Raw genomic sequence first — 19,934 nt, 5'->3', positions numbered from 1 at the left:
AGAAAAGGGGCCAACCAGAAAGTAAGTAATACCCCGTCGGTTAAAAGGAGAAAAGTAATCAAGCGTTGCTAACTCGCAGCCAGTTTACCAAACTTACCAGTGACGCGCTCACAGCCGCCCACCCTCGAGTCGTCCGTGATGTGAAACGGTTCATCTGTCACGGAAGTGTTCAGGGGCTCATCTGTGGGGGGGGGCGTAAGGACACAACGGAGACCGCCTGGCCTTGAGCCGCAACACGAACCACTTGTGCGCTGCATTCATTGGCGACGGCGGCTCTTATTGTCCTTTCAGCTTGGAACATCTCCAGGGTTCGGCTATTGTCCCTGAGTCAAGGCAGAAAGGCATTCATGCAAGTGCCGTTTCGATTGTCTCTGTATTTCTTAACATCGAGCGGATTCAGAAAGCACTCCGACGCCTCCACTTCTGACATGTGTTGCAGCCACGTGCTAAAAGCTCAATAGCCCAAATGACAAAGTGAAATCAGAATTTCAGAATTTCTTAGCAAATTTATTAGCAAATGTAAGAGACGGCTGGCAGCTCAACCCGGCCGGGACGCCCCAGGGATGGAAGGCAGCTTTTCATGGACACTGTCTCCCCTAAAACACTCGATGGCAGTGGTGCCCCAGATTCCTGCAGGGCCTTATGGGACATGTAGTTTAATACCACAGCCCTGCTGGGTACCGTGGGTGCTGCCAGGGGATGCTGCAAGAGAGCCAGAGGCGTCCATAGCCTGGAAGTAGTCCCAAGTCACAAGGACGGAGGCTCCAAAGAACTTCCAGGTTGAAGAAAATTCAAGTTCCCCGTCTGAAGGGCAGAAGCACTTTTGGGTCAAGGACTATATAAAGCGAGCAAGCGAGCCGGAGTCGGGCGGAGGTGGGCAGGACAAAGAGAATGGCGTTTGATTCTTTAAATTCTGCTTCTTTACTTGCCTGTTTATTGTGGCTGTGGTGTTGATAGGAGACTCCAAACTCTTCTTACTGCTTTGACTTGGTGTCCTGAGCGTCTGTCTGTGGGGTTAAAGGGGCAACAGCGAGCAGAAAATCACATTGACACCCTCACTGTGTGCACACTGCATTTAAATCTCAATTTCAGTGGACACATTTGACATTTGTGCCCCTCACTGGCCCGTGATGACAAAGTGAGGTTTGCTAATCAAACGATTCAGGGGCTTCAGTGTGGCCCTTCCTCCAGTTTGCTTTAACTCTCCTTGAGATGTTTCTAGAACTTGAGTGGAGTCCCCCGTGTGCCCAACTGAATGGCCTGAATGTCATTTAGAAAGGCACGTGTAGAGAAGGTGCCACAATTCACACTGTGTGTCAGGACAAGAGACCCTGAAGCCATGAAGCCCCTCCGTAGACCTCCACGATGAAATGGCGGCGCTCAGGCCGAGGGGCTCAAACCACTTGTGTACAGGAGCACCAGAATTGTGGAATGGAAGATGTCTGGAACCATGAGGTCTCTTCTGAGGGTCAGCCAGACCGAGGAAACTAGACAACTGGGCATTTAAATGGCCATTTTTAGAGACCTCCAGGCAAAGTCCTCTGCTGAGATGAGAGAGCCCGGTGTTTATGGCAGAGTATCGGAGAGCAGGTGGAAGAAAACTGAACTCTCTGGGCAGAACTCCAAGCACTACGTCTGGTGGAGACCGGGCACTGCCCATCACCTGCCAAATGCCCTCGATACAGTGAAGCCCAATGGCGGTGGCAGCATATGCTATGGGGGTGCAGGGGCAGGGAGGCTCTAAAATACAGAAATGCAGTTATTTGTTATCGGCTGTGTGGCTCCCCCAAGACTAAATGTCAAACTCCACCCACGATGGAGACCCCCCCCCCCCCAAGAACACGACAGCCAATGAGCAATCAGCACGATTTATTCTTATACATGAAGTCATTCTGGAAAAAAGGGAAGCATACATAGAAAGACTCTGATCGTAATTTGCATATTCACAAACGGTCAACAGGCACACGAGAATATCAAGAATAATATTAATAATAAAAAAGTACAATAAAGAATCTGTTATCAGAACAATAGTGATAAATCATTGTTAGCAAAGGCACTGGGACAACATTTAGAACGAGGAGCACTCAAACACGAGAGAAAAGACCCCCGGGGGGCGTCCCTCCCGGGCCAGGCAGGTGCATGCGGCACGGTGCCCTCAGCACAGATTGGCACGAATTCACAAAGAGACGACAGAGAAGTCTGGAAGCACGTGTCAGCGTTCGGCTCGGCTCGGCTCGGCACCGCTTAGCAGCTACAGACGACGCACATTAGCAGAATGACTTTTCTTGTACTGTTTGTGTGTTTTTTAAATTATTATTTCGGGCTATGACACTCGTTCGGGGTCGGACCACGAGATAGCGAGACATGCTGCCAACGAGTGGCCATTTAAAGACGTTCTCCGGTAGTGACACACGACTTGGAAGAAGCTGATCACTCGGGGGGTGGGCGACCCGAGCGGCTGTGCCGTTTTAAGCTTCACGGGTGAATATTCCACTCGTCTTGTCTTCTTTAAACTCTGTCTAGGAAAAATATCTAGGAATCTTCCAAGCGTAATTTCTTCCAATGCATGTTACCGACGAATGCCCTGCTGAGTTAAACCGCTCTCCCCGCGGATGAGATTGGGTTTCGTCCACGCCCAAAAATATCTTGGAAAAATGAGTGGCAAAGTAGCGCTTTTTGTTTTTTGAATTCCACATCCGACAATTCGTCGCCGTTCGCTCTCCGAGTGTGCCACTGGGCACATCACTAACCGAGAGCGAGAGAAGCAGGAGCCCCCGGCACTGTCCACAGCTCAGCTCGCCATTCAGTCAGTCGCTGAACGCGGAGCCCGGCAGCTCGTTGGTCAGCGTGTGCCACTGTTCTACCTTGCGGTCTTTGTTCTTCAGGCAGTCGAACCAGTGTCGTAGGCAGTCACCTTTGGCGTTAAGACCCAGAGTCGCCCCGCCTTCAAACAAATAAAAGGTACAATCAGGAAGGTTCATCTCATATAGCGCCTTTGGTCGCCGCTCACACAAAAGTGTCTCCTCACCTATAAAGTCGTTGGACTTGCCGAGGTCGTAGTCCCACACGGTTACTTCCAGGGTCTTGCTGGTCAACTCATCGTGGCTGATCTCGTAGAAAAATTCCTGGAAAGAAGGAGAGAAGGCAGTGGTCACCGGAGAGCTTCGCCGACTTTGCCCAATTAATTTCTGCTTGCCACCACTAGAGGGCACAAGAGACCGCAGTCGGGCCAAGCAGAGCCGTGGCGCACCCTAAAGTGGTCCACAGTAGAGGGACCACCCTGACCTAACCGGCTTTAAATCAGTCGTTTGACAAACATCACACCAAAAAGACGAGGCGGCGACCACCACCAACGAACACATAAAGCACAGCTGAGCGCAGGCACAGACGACGAAAGCTGAGCACGTCGCATGGCTGGAGGCCCACCGAGCGGCGTCAAAGTGGACGGACAAGGCGGACACACCAGGCAGGGCACAAGGCCGCCGTACCTCATTGAACTCGGGATTCAGGGTCTTTTTCTTCACCACAGTTTTGTGTTTGGACCGCTTATGTGTGTCCGGTTTCAAGTACCTGAGGGGAGAGGAACGGAGGGGGACAGGAATGTCACTTTCCACACACGGAGGATGACAGGCAGACAGACAGGAAGAATTCGAGAGCGACAGAGAAATGGAGGAAGAGAGGGGGCGTGAGGAGTCTGAGAGAGGAGAAGATAAGGCAAAGGGGGGGGGGGTATGCGTGCGTCTACGGGGGGCGCCACCGCCGCTCTCATTAGCGCGCCGTGTTTGACAGCAGCTGCCGTTGTTTTCAGTAAATGAAGGGATAAGCGATCTGAGCAACGCGCCGGTAATTAGGCGGAAAGATGTGGGGGGAGCTATGGGGGGGTGTTTGATGGCAGAAAGAAGGAAGGAGGAGAGAAAAGGGGGGGATATGCAGGAAGAGGAAGAAGAGAACGAATAAAGGAGAGAGAGAGAGAAAAGGAGAAGAACACGTGAGAGGGGCAAAGGGAGTATGGAATAAAGGAAAGGAGAAGAGAAGAGAGAGGGATAGAGGGGTGAACAAGGAGAAGAGAGAAAGAGACGATGATGAATGGAGGGAACAAACAGGATCAGGAGTGGAGAAGTAAGGACAGAAAAAAGAAGGGCAAATGGATTGTGAAGGGAGAGAAAGAAGACGACAAATAGAGGAGAGAGAATGAGAAGAGTGAGGGACAGGGACATAAGGAGGGAAAAAGAAGAAGAGGGATATCAAAGACAAAAGAGAACAAGACAGAGAGAGCAGAAAAGGAGAGAACGAATAAAGGAGCGAAAAAGAGATGAGCAATGGATAGAGGGAATGAACAGGGAGAGAAAAAAGAGGAGGGCAAAGAAAGAAGAGAGGGGAAGAGCTACAGGAATGAACAGAGAAACAAAAGAAACATTGAGGACAGCAGGAGAGACAAAAATACAAGAGGAAGTGAACAAGGATAGAGGGAACGAAATAAGAAGAGAAAAAAGGAGAATATGTAGAGAGGGATACAGAGAGGGAGCAGGAATAGAAAAAAAGAGGAGACAGTGGGAGGGGCAAAGGGGATATGGAGGAAAGAGAAAAAGAGACAGAGGAATGGAGGATGAAAAAAGAAGAAAAAAGTAAGGGGTTAGAGAACGTGGGAAGAAAAGAAAGAATAAGAAGGAGAGGAAAGGGTAATAGCAAGGGGATGAAGAGAAGAGAACTGGGAGAGAAACAAAGGGGAGATATGGAGGAAAGAGTGAAACAATAAGAATGAAAGGAAGACAAAATAAAATGAAAGAATAAAGGAGAGAGAGGAGGTCAAAGAGAAGAGAGCAAGGGGTGGAGGGAATGAACAGGGATAAAGGAAGAGAAGGAAAAAGAGAGAAAAGGAGAAGGGAGAGGAGGAGAAAACAGAAATGAGGAAGAATGGAGGGAAAGACAAAATGAGAAAGAGCAAAGAAGAGAGGAAAAGAAGAGCGAGGGGATATAGGGAATGAGCAAGGACAGAGGGAGATAAGGCAACAGAGCATAAAGGAGAGGTAAGGGGTATATGGAGAAAAAGAATGAGGGAAGAGAAAGAGAGGCGAGATATAGAAAGAGGGATAAAGAAAAAAGAGAGAAAAAGGAAGTCAAAAGGCGAGTGAAGATATCGAAAGGGAGAAAGGAGGACAAAGGGAGAGAGAGAAGGGAGGAAAAAAGGAAAAGAGAGGACGTAGACAAAAACAAAGACAGAAATAAGGGAGAGGAGAAGAAAGAGAGGGAAACTTGGAAGAAAGTGGGAGGCAGGTGAAGAAGGGGGGAAAAGAAAGGATGCAAGAGCAAACAGAGAGGAGAAAAGGAGGAAAAGAGAAGAGGAGAGCAAAGGCCACTCACGTTTTCACATAAGGATCTGAAAAGCCATTCACATCCATGGCTGCCAGGTGGGCACAGCGGATAATGCCAACGATGAGGCCACCTCGCTGGGTGCTGAACTGCAGGGAGAGCAGCAGCCGGCCCCTCTCCTCCAGGGGGCGCTCCTCAGCCTGCTCCAGCTGGGGTTGGAGAGAAATGGCACAATGAGGGAGCGAGGTCTGCCCTAGACACCCACTTTCATCCACCTCTCCGTCTGTCTGTCTGTCTGTCTGGCCCTCCTCTATTCTTGTTTGTCTGTCTGCCCTTCTTCCCCGATGCCCCCCAGTCTGTTGGCTGTCATCCCATCCTCCTCACCTCTTTTAGGTAGCAGGAAATCCCTCTGAGAGCAGTGGACATTGCTGAAGGGGATGAGAGCTGCAAGAGAGAAGAAGAAGAAGGACTTGAAACAGTTTGACATCCTGGACCAGCTGGACAGCATCCCATTGGTCCAAACGTGTCACATGAACAGAAAGTAGCTGACCTTGTGTTAGAGCTGCCAGGGCACAAGGGCAGCATGAGGAAATCAGGAGGCACCCTTGGTGCTTCCTCCAATACTGGGATCAGCTGGGAAGTCCTTCCTACATGACCATTTGGTCAGCTAAACCCCCAGAGATGTAACTTTGTGGTGAACAGTTGGGTTTCCCAATTTAGTTGGGTGAGCCTTTCAAGCCTAACAAGCCTGGACTGCCAATGTCTGCCCAGGCTCATCAGCCACATAATGTCCAGCAGACGTGACCAGCAAGTGTCCGGGCTTAATTGGCCTATAAATCAGGTGGAAAACTGCAAACTTTGGGAGACCTGGTAGTGTCTGTTAAAAAAGGAAAAAACCCCGACCTCCATGGAGTCAACATCAAGCAAAATCTTGACAAAGGGACTCAGATGGTGAAAATCAGAGCCAAACTCTGAACCGTCGATGTGGATGGACGAGGAGACCAAAGCCAAATGTCAAAGTGAGCTGTGAATATGGAAGAGTGAATACTTGAAGGAATGAAACCATCAAGTGGGACATCTGGGAGCAAAAAAGTCCAACACAGAAGCGAGAAAATGTCAGACACGGGTTCAAAATGTAAAAACTTCACGCCAAACATGAACTTGAAAAGTTGAGACATGGAAAAAGTTGAAAGGACGAATTCAAACTCACTTTCTCCTTATCTGTGGCCCTTGTGTCCAGAGCTTATCCTGGTAGCACTGGGGTCAGAACTAACCTCAGATGGGACGCCTGTCCATCATAAAGGACACACTCATGGGGTCAAACACCCCAACACAGATGGAGGAGACCCTAGACAGACACACATGGAGGAGATGCCAACTCCACATTTGAACCCGAGGCACAGCTGGAAAGGAGTGGGACGTATCAGGTGTAACGATCATCTTCATCTGTGGAGCTTCACATTTAGAAGCCCTGGAGATAACGGTGAAACATTCAACTACTGAAAGTCTAAGACACGCAGTGACATTTGGAGGAAAATACCCAGAGAATACGGCGAACAGGACTCAAAGTAACATTCAAATATGGAGACAGAAAGGTAAAAGTCAGAACCTTTGAAGTTTTCACCTTACATCCCTCATGATCCTAAACGAGAAGAAGCGACAAATGTCAAAGGGAGAACGCTGTATGAAAAATCAGAGGCTAAAAGTCAGAGGGTCCAAATCATGGAATTGCCATAAAATACGAAATGACTTGAAAATGCAAAGGCAGAAGAGAAGGCCTGAGCCTGCCGGTCCAGTCTGGTCACTCTGTACAAAAGGATGAAGAGTCACGAGGCATGGAGAGGCACTGGGAGATGAGCCCTGGCGTCGCTCCCATTCTCACCATAGCTCTGCCTGCTCCTTGTGCTGAGAGATAAAGGATCCTGGCATGGGAAGCTGGCACCAGTCATCTGACCGACAGGCTGGACAGCTGATGCCTGGTCAGTCTCCATGCATGTGATTGCTACTAAATCAGCAGAGACCCCCAACTCTTTGACTTGCATGTCTAGATCTGCTAATATTAAGATGGACCAATAAATGAGGGAGGAGGAGGAACTGACCACATTCTAGAAATGACCAGGATGTGCTCACCTGCTGGCCACCCTGTCAGAGTTTAAGCGCCTGCCAGCTTTTCTTACCATTTGGATGATGCATGTGGGCAGCCACACTGTGCTTTAGTGGACCACCGCTAGTATCCGACCATAAACTCACTCCACTTATGGATACGGTTCTGCCAGGGCTTCATCCACTGGCTCTAACTTTTTTTTATTTTTAAGTTTTTTTTCTGTAAAATGTATTATTTTTATTATTATTATTATTATTATTATTATTACTAGGTGTGGCTTTGTTAATTTCTCTTCTATTGTCATCATTCTGTCATTTTCTTTTCGTCCTCTTGTCATGTCATTTCAGTTTGCTATTTTCCTTGTTCTCTGAATATTGAGCCTAAGGGGGCAGGGCCTCCTGATGTAGAAGGTGCCGCCTGTGATCAGGGGGCGGAGCCTCCTCCTGCTGCCTGGTTCAAGGTTCAACAGAGTGAGGCCTCCTGATTCTGCAGCTACTGTCCTGCCCAAGAGGGCGTGGCATTTGGGTGCACCAGTTGCTGTCTGGCCTAAGGGGGTGGGGCCTTCAGGAACAGCGGCTTCTGTCTAGCACAAGTTAGGGCCTCCCGACGAATCAGCTGCTGTCCTGCCCGAGGTGGGTGTGGCCTCCTGATGCAGTAGTTACTGCCTGGCCTAAGTGGGTGAGACATTCTGACACAACTGCTTCCTTCTGGCCCAAAGGCAAGCAGGGCTGTGCCAGCTACTGTCTTCCCAGAGTTCTCTGCATGTTGAGCCCAAGGGGGCAGGGCCTCCTGATGTAGAAGTTGCTGCATGGGATCAGGGGGCGGAGCCTACTCCTGCTGACTGGTTCAAGGTTCAAGAGGTCGAGGGATCTTGATTCTGCAGCTACTGTCCTGCCCCATGTTGCTGTCTGGACTATGGGGGCAGGGCCTTCAGAGAAAGGGGCTTTTGTAGCACAAATGGTGGTCGTTTGGGGGGGGGGGGGGGGGGGGGGGCGGGGGGGTCAAGGCCTCATGGTGGGATATCCTGACACAACTGCTTCTGTCTGGCCCAAAGGGAAGCAGGGCTGCTCATGTGCCAGCTGCTGTCTTCTCAGAGTTCTCTGCACGTTGAGCCCAAGGGGGCAGGGCCTCCTGATGTAGAAGTTGCTTCATGGCATCGGGAAGCAAAGCTTCCTCCTGCTGCCTGGCTAAAGGGGGAGAGGCATCCTAGACGAGGTGGGCATGGCGTCCTGATGTGGCAGCTGCTGTGTGTGGTGCTCTATTTAAAGCCCTGAGACGCCTCATTAGATCCTGTTTGTGTTTTCTGGCCCCTCATTTTGAATTCTTTTTTCTTATGAGGATTTTGTAAGTTCTTGGTTTTGATTCTTTTGGTTTTGCTCTGCCCTGCAGTTTTTGTCGTTCAGATTTGGATTTTGTTCTCTTCTGGGTCTCCCCTTCTCGGACCATTTTTGAAATTCGATCCTGTGTTATTTTTTTTTTTGAACACTCTTCCAAATAAACTTTTTTTTATTATTGTAAATGCACTGTTTTGTCCTTTGTACCAGCGGTTCATATGGTTCCCCTCTCCCATTTGGATTCCTAGGCCTTGGCCTTTTTGTCAACGCAGGCCGCAGGCCTGATCTGGAGTTTAGGACCAGGCCACCTTTAAGTTTTTCAGGTCAGTTTTGAAGTTGCGGAGGTCCACTTACCGGTGCCTGGGGCTCCAGGCAGATGTTGAAGTGCTTCACCTGATTGGGCTTCAGTCTCCGGAGGGCAACACGAGACTCGCCGATGAACTCGTTGTGGGTCAGCTTGTCCTCGTCGCAGACCGACACCCTGGGAATGAGAGTGCCAGTGAGTTAGTGGTGCCCAGTGTGGGACTGGTGGTGTATGACTGACCACTCTGTCCAGTGCTCTTGCATGTATGACAGACCACCACCACCACCACCGCCGTGTTTGGGATCTCATTGCTCACTTCTGGTATACGACACTGCCATGTCTGGGCACCCAGGTGCCAGTCCTTTAGTAAAGACTGAATGACCCCCCAGCCCCGGTTACTACTTCTGGACAGCGCAGCTTTATTTCTGATCTGTGTGCAGACAACACGTCACCCTTGTGGTCACTGATTTGGTAGCCATGTTGTCACAGGTCACGGCAGGATGCCATCTTTCTGAGTTAGTGACCACTATGGCTGCTAATGGTGTGCACATCTGAACAGAACTGTCACAGTGTGTGCGTGAGACCCTGGAGCGCAGTCCCTTTGTATAAGTGATCTTCCTGCTCATTAGACTATTGACCTGTTTCCTCAAGCCATCTTCATCACTGACCAATGTGGCCACATCTTCTGCAGTCTGCATGACTCACACTCAACACGTCTAACTAATCCCTACGGCCATTACTGCTTTGTTTTTGACTTGCTGACCTTTCTGTGCAGTTCTTCTCCATGACTGACCTCCGTGGTCACTTGTTCTGTTGTCTGGGTGAGACTCGGGCTTCACGTTCATGTTCAGATGACCCCTCTGGTCATTACTGCAGTATGTGACTCGGTGACCTCCTAGCTCAGTTCTTCCTTTTAAATGACCCCTCTGGTCACTTCTTCTGTAGTCTGTGTGTCTGTTTTCTCCCTGAGTGACCCCTCTGGCCATTGCTACCATGTGTGACTTGCTGACATCTTTTCTCAGTTCTTCTCCATGAATGACCCTTGTGGTCATTACTGATGCCATCTATATGACTCCTGGGCACTCGGTGTGACCTTTCTACACTCAGTGCTGGTGTTCAGATGACCCCTCTGGCCATGCGCGTGACCTCAGTTGGACGGACCCCTGTGCTCAGTTCCACTCTGTTACTCTACTTGTTACACTCAGTGTGATGATGTCTAACTGAGCCCCTGTGGCCATCTCTAATGTGTGTGTGCGTGACATAGTGACCTCTTTGCTCAGTTCTTCTTCATGGCTGATCCCTACTGTCTCTCCTTCTCCGTTGTTCTCTCTCTTAAGTGACCTCTCTACACTTGGCACTGCTGTTCAGATGACCCCCTCTGGTCACTCCGGTCCCCTACGCGTAGCCATGTTGTGCTGGTGACCTCCGTGCTCAGAATGTCTCCAGCGTCAGCGCCCACCCCCAACCGTTCATCGTCACACCAGGTGCCCCCCCGGGCTCAAGAGGCACTCGTTTATTTAATTACCTTAAAAGGTTGTGATTTTGCAGATGAGCTCTGAAACGCGCTAATTTCGTAATAAAACAATTTTGGAATTAATTAGCTGAAGCCACAGATCACATCCAAAGCCCAATTAGCGCGTCAGAGTGTCCCGGGAGGCGGCGGCGGCGGCTGTACACGCAGGGCGGGGACGCGGGTGACAAGGGGGTGCTGTGTCGGCCTCCGCGTCCTCCTTAAAGGTCACCGCATCTCTGCGGGGGACGAGAAGCGAGTCAATAAAGAGCCGAGCCTGCGGCGGAGCGCCTCTCGTGCGACCCAGTTCTGTCCATCAGCGGGGGGGCGGCAGGCTGTGGGATTGGGGGCGGGGGGATATGGCTAGCAGACCGGGCAGTCTGAGGAGCAGCGGGTGGACGGCTGACCTTTGGTTCGACTGTGACAGGCCCGGGGTGGACATGGCAGTGATGGATCAACTGTCAGCCGCACAGACGGGAAGCCTGGGCCGGCAGAAAAGCGCGCCGCATGGCATTAATAATTCATCCCGACTGTGCGGCATGGCGGCCGGGGCGCTCGCCTTCTCTTGATCCGCCTGTCTCTCTCTGCCTCAAATCCCCCCTCAATCGAGTGCGATGCCTCATCTCTGTCTCTGCCTTGGCCGCACCATTCAATTAAAAATGACTTTACTGATGTGACGTGACGTGCGGAGTTGGGGGGGGGTTCAATGAAGACACACGCGCAGAAATAAATCATCTGAGCGACTTGGAGGTTAAGGCGGCAATAAAAACAAAGCTGGCAGAAGGCAGAGAGACGCACCAAGCGACGCGGGGATGAAGGGGCGAGTACAGCCCACCACGGCAGGGGGCTCTCGGTTATCTGTCCTGCTGCCATCCTGGACATCCCCACACTTCACCCCTCATTCAACTGTACACACGGCCACAAACCCCCCTAACCACCACCCGTGGTCTGCGGCACTCCGCAGGGAGACTCCGCTTGGCTCGCAACTGTCTTTCACTTTTTCATTTAACCGCCGCAGCCGCCCTGTATGGAGAGAGAAATGAAAGACGCTATATAAAGAGAAAAGGCATTATATAGTACAGCTAAATATAAGGGGCAGACATAGAGAGAGACACGAAAGACGCTATACAGTAGATAGATAAAAAGATAGATATGAAAGGCACTGTATAATGGATAGATAGATAGATAGATAGATAGATAGATAGATAGATAGATAGATAGATAGATAGATAGATAGATAGATATTAAAGGTGCTATATGATAGATAGATAGATAGATAGATAGATAGATAGATAGATAGATAGATAGATAGATAGATAGATAGATAGATAGATATGAAAGGCATTGTATAATAGATAGATAGATAGATAGATAGATAGATAGATAGATAGATAGATAGATAGATAGATAGATAGATAGATAGATATGAAAGGCATTGTATAATAGATAGATAGATAGATAGATAGATAGATAGATAGATAGATAGATAGATAGATATCACTTTTAGTATAGTCGGCAAGATCATAAAATTACATAGATACATAGACAGGCGCTATGTGATAGGTAGACAGGAAAGGCACTATATAATAGATAGACAAATAGATAGTGTGGCCTGCAGGAGGGACACCAACCGCTTAAAGCCGACACAAGCGGACACCAGGCACAAGTTTAGCACTGAAAGGCGCTATATAATAGTCATACAGACAGATGGCTGACTTGTAATTTACCTTGTTCCTTCTTCCCCACACTCCACACCAGTTTCATCGGTGGACTCCCCACCTACCTCAGAGTCTTGCGACTCATGTCCTCCTCGGTGATCCCCACGTATGTCAACGTCTCGTTCCACATGGGGTTCAGCGTGTTGCGCACAGTCCGTGTCTTCAGCTTGTTGGCCTGTTTTAAAACAGACGGTGAGTTAGCCACAGGTTTTCTGGCCTGCACAGTCACCCCATGCCATGTCCTTCATCTTTGGGTGTCATCATTCCCTAGCGGTCAGATGGTGGGCTGGAGGTGGTCACCAGTACAATACAAACGCGTCAGACAGACAGACAGACCTTACATGCGCCGGGCAGCAGGTGCAGCTTGACGTAGGGGTCAGCCAGTCCATTGAAGTCCATGGGCTTCAGTCCCTGGGAGAGAGAAAGGTGAGTGAGGACTTGTTGGACAGACAGACGAACGGACAGACAGACAGAGGGCCATCTTACCTTGGCCTTGATGATGGTGCAGTGCAGGGAGCTCGTGTGCCTGTCATATAGGAGGGTGAACTCCAGGGTCCCCAAGGATGCTGTAAAGGAGACACAAAGTGTGCGTCCGTCAGTTGTGCTCAGACAGGCGGCAGCCGTACAAAGAGATGGACAGGACAGGACAGACAGACGGACAGGACAGCGGTCACACTCACTCGAGTCATCGCTGTCACAGCTGTCTATTTCAGCCGACGTGTCTGCCGAGGATGTCAGACTACGCTGGGCCCCCAGTCGGCCATCTTTCACTCCTGGGCCCTCCTGCTGCAGGGCGCCCTCTGCTGGACTTTGGCCTCCATCTGCTGACTGTGGGCCAGGCCCGGTGGGGGAGTAGCGGGGGAAGTAATCGGAGATCTGCCGGATGGGTCTGATGGGACCGGGACAGACATCAATGGCCATGTGCTCCTGTATCGATATGGTGAGTTTGTTACCACGGCGCACAGTCATCCAGCTGAGGGGGTCAAAAGACAGAAAAGGGAAGAGTGAGGAGTGAGTGAGAGAGTGAGAAAGGAGCTCTATACATGGTGGGGGGGGGGGGGGGGGGGGGGGCAAACAAAGAAGGAGTCAGCAGTGAGCCAGCGAGATACGGAAAGTGATAAAAGGAGTGAGAAAGAGAGTGAGAGAAAAGAAACAGGCTCAGTCGAGTGACAATGTGAGTGAGATGAAAACGTGAGGTGGGGGAGTGGCGTGGAAGAGGAAAAAGAGAAGCACAGCAGATAGACAAAGACAAGAGTAGAAGTGAGACAGAGTGTGAAGAGTGAGTGGTGGGGCTGCGAGTAAAAGTGCAAGGTTTGTGATACAGGGAGTGAGACAGAGTGGGACAAAATGAAATGAGGCCACAGAAAAAGAGATGGAGAGTAAGATGTGGGAGCTCTAGTAAATGTGCACCAGGAGTGAGACAGGGTGAGACAGGGCCAGATGTGTGAAGCAGAGAGATTAATTGAGATTATTCAGAGATTGAGAAAATGGTGTACTAAAAGTGTAAAATTAGTGATATAGAAAATGGGACAGAGTGAGAATGAAACAAATTCTGACATGTGAACGACAGGAAATGGGGGTGAGAGTGAGATATGGGTGCTTATATAAAAGTGCACTATTAGTGATACAGAGAGTAAGACAGAGAAAATCATGGCCAGTGGTGAGAAGCAGAGATGCTGAGTCAGAGAAGTTGACAGAACGATGCAGTAAAAGTGCCTAATTAGTGATACAGAAAGTGTGACCGAGTGAAAGGAGTGACACAGAATGAACCAGGACCACATGTATGAAGCACAGAAACAGAAAGGGAGACAGTAGTAAAAATACACAATTAGTGATTCAGGGAGTAAGAAGAGTGAGAAGAGTGGGACAGAGTGAGGATAATGAGTAAGAGAGAGAGAATGACACGATGATGTAGTCAAAGTGCAAAGTTAGTGATACAGGGAGTGAGAAAAGTGAGATAGGGCTAGACATGTGATGTACACAGAGAGTCAGAGAGACTGTGAGAGGAGGTGGGGAGCTCTAGTAAAACTGCACAATTAGTGAAACAGAGAGTGAGAATATGGGGGGGGGAACACAGGGTGTATGAAGTAACTGACTCTGCAAAATTAGTGTCAAAGGGAGTGAGAAGAATGGAAGGAAGGAGTGACAGAAAGAAAGGGGAGATAAACTCAGACAGAGAGAGGGAAACATGGAGTGAAAAGAGTGAAACAGGAGTTTATCAGTTTGGGGGGGGGGGGGTAATGAAGAGTTTGCCATGTGATATAAGTGACTGAGAGGAAAGAAAAATGAAGGAGAATGACTTGGGACAGAGCCAAACGTGAGACTGGGAGTGGTGAAAAGAGTGGCAACATGGATACACACTAAAAAAGTGGAAGACAGGAGTGCTGCAGTTCACAAACAAAGCAGCAGATCTGACAAAGTGAGAAGAATCAGCGAGAGATCGGGAGTGAGAAAGCTGAGGCAGAAAACAGTAGGTGTGCACAAAGAGGAAAGGCAGAGGAATTGGGGGTGACCAACACCCACTTGGGGAGGGAGTGAGACACTGCAATTGTCAACTGGGGTGAGAACACCTCAATAGGAGAAAAGACTGAGTTAAAGGAAGGGAGGAAAGGCAAGTGAGACAGAGAGTGAGACAGAGAGTGAGTCAGAGAGTGACATTTACAAGGCAGTGCAGAGGTGAATTAAAGCAATACAGCAGAATAAGAGAGAAGGATGAGTGGCATTGAGACATGAAAGACTGAAGCAGTCGAAGGAGCAGGGGTGAGAAGTGAGACTAGTGAGAGTGCTCTGCAGGAGACACAGAGGTAAAAAGTACACATGCATACCTATATACACTGTATATAAGTCTAAGAAGTGAGGTAGTGGAAAGGAGGAAAGGTGGGACTGGCAATGGGGAAAAAAGAAGTGTGAGATACAGGAATGGAGACTGGAGTGAGAGTGAGAGTGAGGACTTCAATATGCTAGGATAAGAGTGACAAGCAAAGGAAAGAAATGAAGAAAACCCATGAAAGACAAGAGAAGAGCAGGAACAAGAAAAAGAATTCAGCTGAGGCGAAAGTGAGAGAAAGAAAAAAAGGGTGGCACAATAAAAGCAAAACATGAGAGTTTAGTGTTAGACAGAAAACAAAGGGGGTGAGAGTGTGACATGGGGTAAGCTTAAATTAACGGAGCAGAAAAATGGTAGAGGGGAGAGAATGAAAGAAAATAGGGAGTAAAATGTAAAAAAGAAAAGTTATGGGACCACTGAGTCTGAGAGTGAGACAGACAGAGAAGAAGAGTGTGTAAGTGGGTTAGGAGAGTGAGACAGCAGCAAGTGAAAATGAAAAAGAATGAAATGATGAAACCGGTTAGAAGAGTGGAGACATTTCACGTGAGAAATAACCCAGCTGGCTAGAATTAGTGTTAAAAATCTAAACAAAAAAAACGGCCGAGAGGAGACAAAGAGTGATACAGAGTGAGTGGGATGAGACATAAAGACACAACAGGTGAAAATGGAATAAAATAGACAAATACAAATCAGTGATGGGGAAAAATCCCAGTGCCATAGAGAAAATGTGAGAACTGAGAGGCGTGAGATGAAGAGTGATACCTAGGAGACCAAACCAATACTAATACTCAAATGTACTAGGAGAGCAAAATTTGAAAAGCAGAATTTTAAATTGTTTGAGGAAGAAGGGGAAAGAAGTGGAAGCAGGTGTATGCAGCAACTAGAAGAGAGAGAGGGAGACAGAAGGAGGGTGAGACAGAGTGAGACAGTAACGGGCTACAGTAGGATATAAAAGTAAAAAAATGAGAGAATGGATAAAACTGGTTGGAACAGTGAGACATGAAGATGTTCCACATGAGGGATAAGCAGTCAGCAAGAATAAGATGAAAGAAATGAAAAAGGAGTGAGGCAAAGGGTGAAGCAAAGCAAGTGGGGTGAAACGCAATAGGTCAAAACTAAAGGAAATGGACAAGATTAAAAAGGAGAGAAAGGATGAATCACTAACTAATGAAACACAAGGCCACCAATAAAAAAAATGTGAGGGCTGAGAGATGAAGAGTGATACCTGGGAAGACACACCAATAGAGCCAAATCGGAACATTACGATTTGAAATGGTTTCAGTAAGAGGTGGAAAAGGGGTGTGCAACAGACACGGGGAGGCTCCAGTGGGATATATACATTAAAAAAAGAGTGAGATGGATAGAACGGGTTAGAACAGTGAGACAGAGGGACATTCAACATGATGGATAAACCAGTCAACAACAGCAAAAATGAAAAAAGAGTGAGGCAGAGAGTGAGACAAAGATAGTGTGGCGAAACACAATAGGTCAAAACTGAAGGATATGGACAAGAATAAAAAAGATTGCAAAAATAAAAGGAAAGAGAAAAAGGACAAAAGGAGTGAGACAGCAATGGGCTCCAAAAGGATATCACGTGGGGAAAAAAAGTGAGATGTTTAATTGTTTAAACCAGTGAGACACGGAGCCGTTCCATGTTAGGGTTAAACCACAAAATATAAACAGAGTGAAACACAGCATACGAAAGTGAGGGAACATTAATGACAAGGACAAGGGACGGATCATCATTGGGAAGAAACACAGGGATTTGAGAAGAGTGAGATGAAGAGTGAGACCTGGAGGAGCACACCAATGCAAATACTGAAACAACCCAATAGAGCAGGCTTGGAGAATGAGGATTAAAAATGGCATTAGTAGGAGATGGCAAAGGAAGTGACAAAGGCGTCAATCTATTTTATTATATAATGCTTTATATGTACCTTAAAAGTTATTATATAGTGCCTTTCACGTCTATCTATCTATCTATCTATCTATCTATCTATCTATCTATCTATCTATCTATCTATCTATCTATCTATCTATCTATCTATCTATCTATCTATCTATCTATCTGTAACAAAGTGAGACAGAGAGACACAAAAAGTGAGACGGAGCGAAGCAAGTTAACGATGGAATGGTGTCTGGGGACAGAGTGAAAGAGAAAAGGAGTAAAGGAAAACAACAGCAGGGACAGAGAGGCAGGACGGGGCACTGGAGGGGGTGAGGCTGAGGTGGTACGGTGGCACAGTGAGTACCCTCTACAGCCATCGCTCTCTCCCCACTTGTGAGCTTCACACCCTTTCCCTTTCTCCAGGGGGCACCCCCCCCAAAAAAAACTCTGTCACCCTGACTGGTGGTGACAACGAGGACTCCGCTTATCCTACCATCTTTCCTCCTTCTCTTCTGTTTCTCTTCTTTCCCCCTTCCCTCATACAATGATCATCTCTCCGGGAAATGGAGAGCGTGAGTGAGACAGAGAGAGAAACAGGTGTGCCAGCCATCTGCCTCTCTCCGATTCCCCGGTTGTGCAGGCACAATCTGCTACCAAAGAAAGAAAGAAAGAAAGAAAAGAAAAAGAAAGAAAGAAAGAGAAAGACGCAGCAGAGCCCCAGCCCTCCGGTTGCTCCTGTCCGCTCGGCTTCGCTTACCTCTGTGATGGAGCCACTCTTCCAGAGCTCAGGTGGATGACAGCAGTGACCTGCTAGTTAAGCCGGGTCAGGCAGGTCTCCGTGGAGGGGGCGGAGCATTCGGGGGTCCAGCCTTGTCCCAAAGCGAGAAGAGAGAGAGAGAGAGAGAGAGCGAGGAAGCTGTGTGCAGTGCTGGAGCTGAGCGAGCAAGCGAGTGTTTAAGAGTGAAGCCTGGCCGCCTGGCCTCCTCCCTTCTCTCTCTCTCTCTCTCTCTCTCTCTCTCTCTCATTCTCTCGTTGGATCCCCCCCTCCCCACTCGTCTTCTGAAGCCCCTTCCAATTCCATCTTTGCTCCTCTCACTTACTCTCTTCTCTGGCCCAGCAGTCTTTTCTTTAATTCCTCTTTTTAAGAGCTTTCCCATCCTACATCTTTCACGCCCTGATGAGGTCTCTACCCGTCTTCCCAGTTCCCCCAGTAGTCCTGTTCCTCTCCCTCCCAGTTCAGCACATAGTGCATCATTCTCTTCAGATCTTTGATTGGCCACTCCCAGCCCTCTATGATCTCTATCAGTAATCCTTCTTGATCTCCCAGTATCCCACAATCTTTTCCAGCACCCTGAGATGTCTTCTCCTATCCCACCCAAGTCTATTAGGAGGTCTCATCATTCTCTCTGAGTCCTATGGTATTTCCTAAATCTCCCCCAATCTAATCTGGAACCCCTCAATTTTCCACAGTACACCATTGCCCTCCCATACTTGTACTTCTAATGATCCCAGTACCCTGTCATCTCCCAGTGCCCCCCATTCTAATCCCCCAAGTCTCTTTAACTCTCACTAGTTGTTCAGACCTCCCAGTATGTCACCTTCCTGCTCTAATTTTCACAGGGGAGAATTTGCACCCCACTGCCCCCAAATCTGTTAATAGTCTTCTCACTGTCCTCATTCTCCCAGCATCCCATTATGTCTCCCAGTACCCTATATGCTTCCCATTCTATTAGTGCCCAGTTCAGTCCCTCAGAAGTCTCCCAATAGCCTATCATGCCTCCTGTGTTCTCCCAGTAACTTAGCCAGTCTCCCATTACCTTTTCTGTTTAATTTTCCTTTTAATTCCAGCATTCTTTCCCAGTACTACCATCGTTTATTGGTATTAATCCTTAGTTTTCCCTTTCTCCCAGCATCCTATCATGATTCCCAGTGCCCCTGTTCTAATCCTCCTTTATTCTCCCAGTCTTCAATTCCAGTCTCATTATTCATTATGGACTCCCAGTATCTCCTTCCCTTAACTTCCTTTTCAATTCCAGTATATCAGTACCACCCCCAGTCTATTAGTTGGCCACCTTGATTTTCTCATTCTCCCATTATCCAGTCATGTCTCCCAGTATTCCATCCCCACCTATCGGTGCCCTGCTTAGTCTATTCCACCCATTTTCTCCTCTTCAATCACTGGAGCTGCCCATGATGGTTGTTGTTTCCAGCTTTCTCCCCTGTCTACTGGTACCACTCTCAATCCTTTAGGCTTCCTCGTCATTCTCCCAGTTATTTTTTTAAAATCTCCCAGTATTCGTTCCCCACCTATATGGTGCCCACTTTAGCCTAAGTATTCTTCTCTGGTCTATGAATCTGGCCACGGTGGTTGTGGTTTCCCTAATTTTCCCTCTGATCGGTCTACTGGTACCCCCCTCAGGCCTTTAGCAGTCCCTGTCATTCTCCCAGAATCTTGTCATGTCTTCCAGTATTCCTTCCATGCATATTGGTGGTCCCCCATTCTAAACCACCCATTTTCTCCCAGTATTCCTCTCCATTCTTTTCTCCCAGTATTCCTCTCCATTCTCTGCATCTACCCATGGTATTGGTGGTCTCCTTAATTTCTTTTCTAATCCCAGTTTTCTCCCCAATGCATTGGTACTGTGGTCCATTAGCTGGCCACCCCACTTTCCCCATTCTCCCACCATCATGCAGCCTTCTTTTCCAGTATGCCAGCAGTATGCCAGCATCCCGCTCCACCTGTTAGCAGTCCTCCTCATTTTCCCATTGTCTGCTCTAATTCTTCCTGCATTCCCCATCAGGCTATGGTGCCCGTTTTTGGTACCCCCAGCACCCAACATTATCCGCCAGTGTCCTTCCTCATCCCACCCTGCCAGTCTAATCCCACTCAGCTCGTCTTCCTCCTCTTGGTCAGCCCTTCAGCATCTTTATATTTCTGG

General features: G+C 48.4%; 1 protein-coding gene across 3 annotated transcripts; it reads right to left on the bottom strand.

The window, feature by feature from the left end:
* Positions 1-1,852: 1,852 nt before the first annotated feature.
* On the bottom strand, positions 1,853-18,345 carry doc2a (double C2-like domains, alpha). Of its 3 annotated transcripts, none has more exons than XM_051934636.1 (11): positions 17,753-18,345; positions 12,961-13,207; positions 12,767-12,846; positions 12,617-12,691; positions 12,346-12,455; positions 9,103-9,229; positions 5,695-5,754; positions 5,362-5,519; positions 3,489-3,570; positions 3,029-3,125; positions 1,853-2,944 (listed from the first exon to the last, which is right to left on the bottom strand). In XM_051934636.1, the coding sequence occupies exons 2-11, from the start codon at positions 13,199-13,201 to the stop codon at positions 2,808-2,810; spliced, it is 1,167 nt and encodes a 388-aa protein (XP_051790596.1). In that variant the 5' UTR covers positions 13,202-13,207; positions 17,753-18,345; the 3' UTR covers positions 1,853-2,807. The 3 variants fall into 3 exon arrangements, with proteins under 3 accessions (XP_051790596.1, XP_028670620.2, XP_051790595.1); XM_028814787.2 differs by having other exon boundaries at positions 12,961-13,253; positions 17,753-18,336; XM_051934635.1 differs by having other exon boundaries at positions 12,617-12,846; positions 12,961-13,253; positions 17,753-18,342.
* Positions 18,346-19,934: the final 1,589 nt, after the last annotated feature.

Source organism: Erpetoichthys calabaricus, chromosome 12 (genome assembly GCF_900747795.2).
Source record: "Erpetoichthys calabaricus chromosome 12, fErpCal1.3, whole genome shotgun sequence".
Classification (NCBI taxonomy): Eukaryota; Metazoa; Chordata; class Cladistia; order Polypteriformes; family Polypteridae; genus Erpetoichthys; species Erpetoichthys calabaricus.
Note: the sequence above shows the minus strand (reverse complement) of the source record. Positions and strands in the feature narration are given on the sequence as shown.

Bases quoted from the DNA above. Each gene is read 5' to 3' on its own strand.
- doc2a (XM_051934635.1), bottom strand. From the start codon at position 13,249: ATGACTGTGCGCCGTGGTAACAAACTCACCATATCGATACAGGAGCAC. The intron at 5,755-9,102 runs GTAAGTGGACCT...TCTCTCTTGCAG, and splicing joins GCCTGGAGCCCCAGGCACCG to CTCTCATCCCCTTCAGCAAT. The intron at 2,945-3,028 runs GTGAGGAGACAC...ATTTGTTTGAAG, and splicing joins CAAGTCCAACGACTTTATAG to GCGGGGCGACTCTGGGTCTT.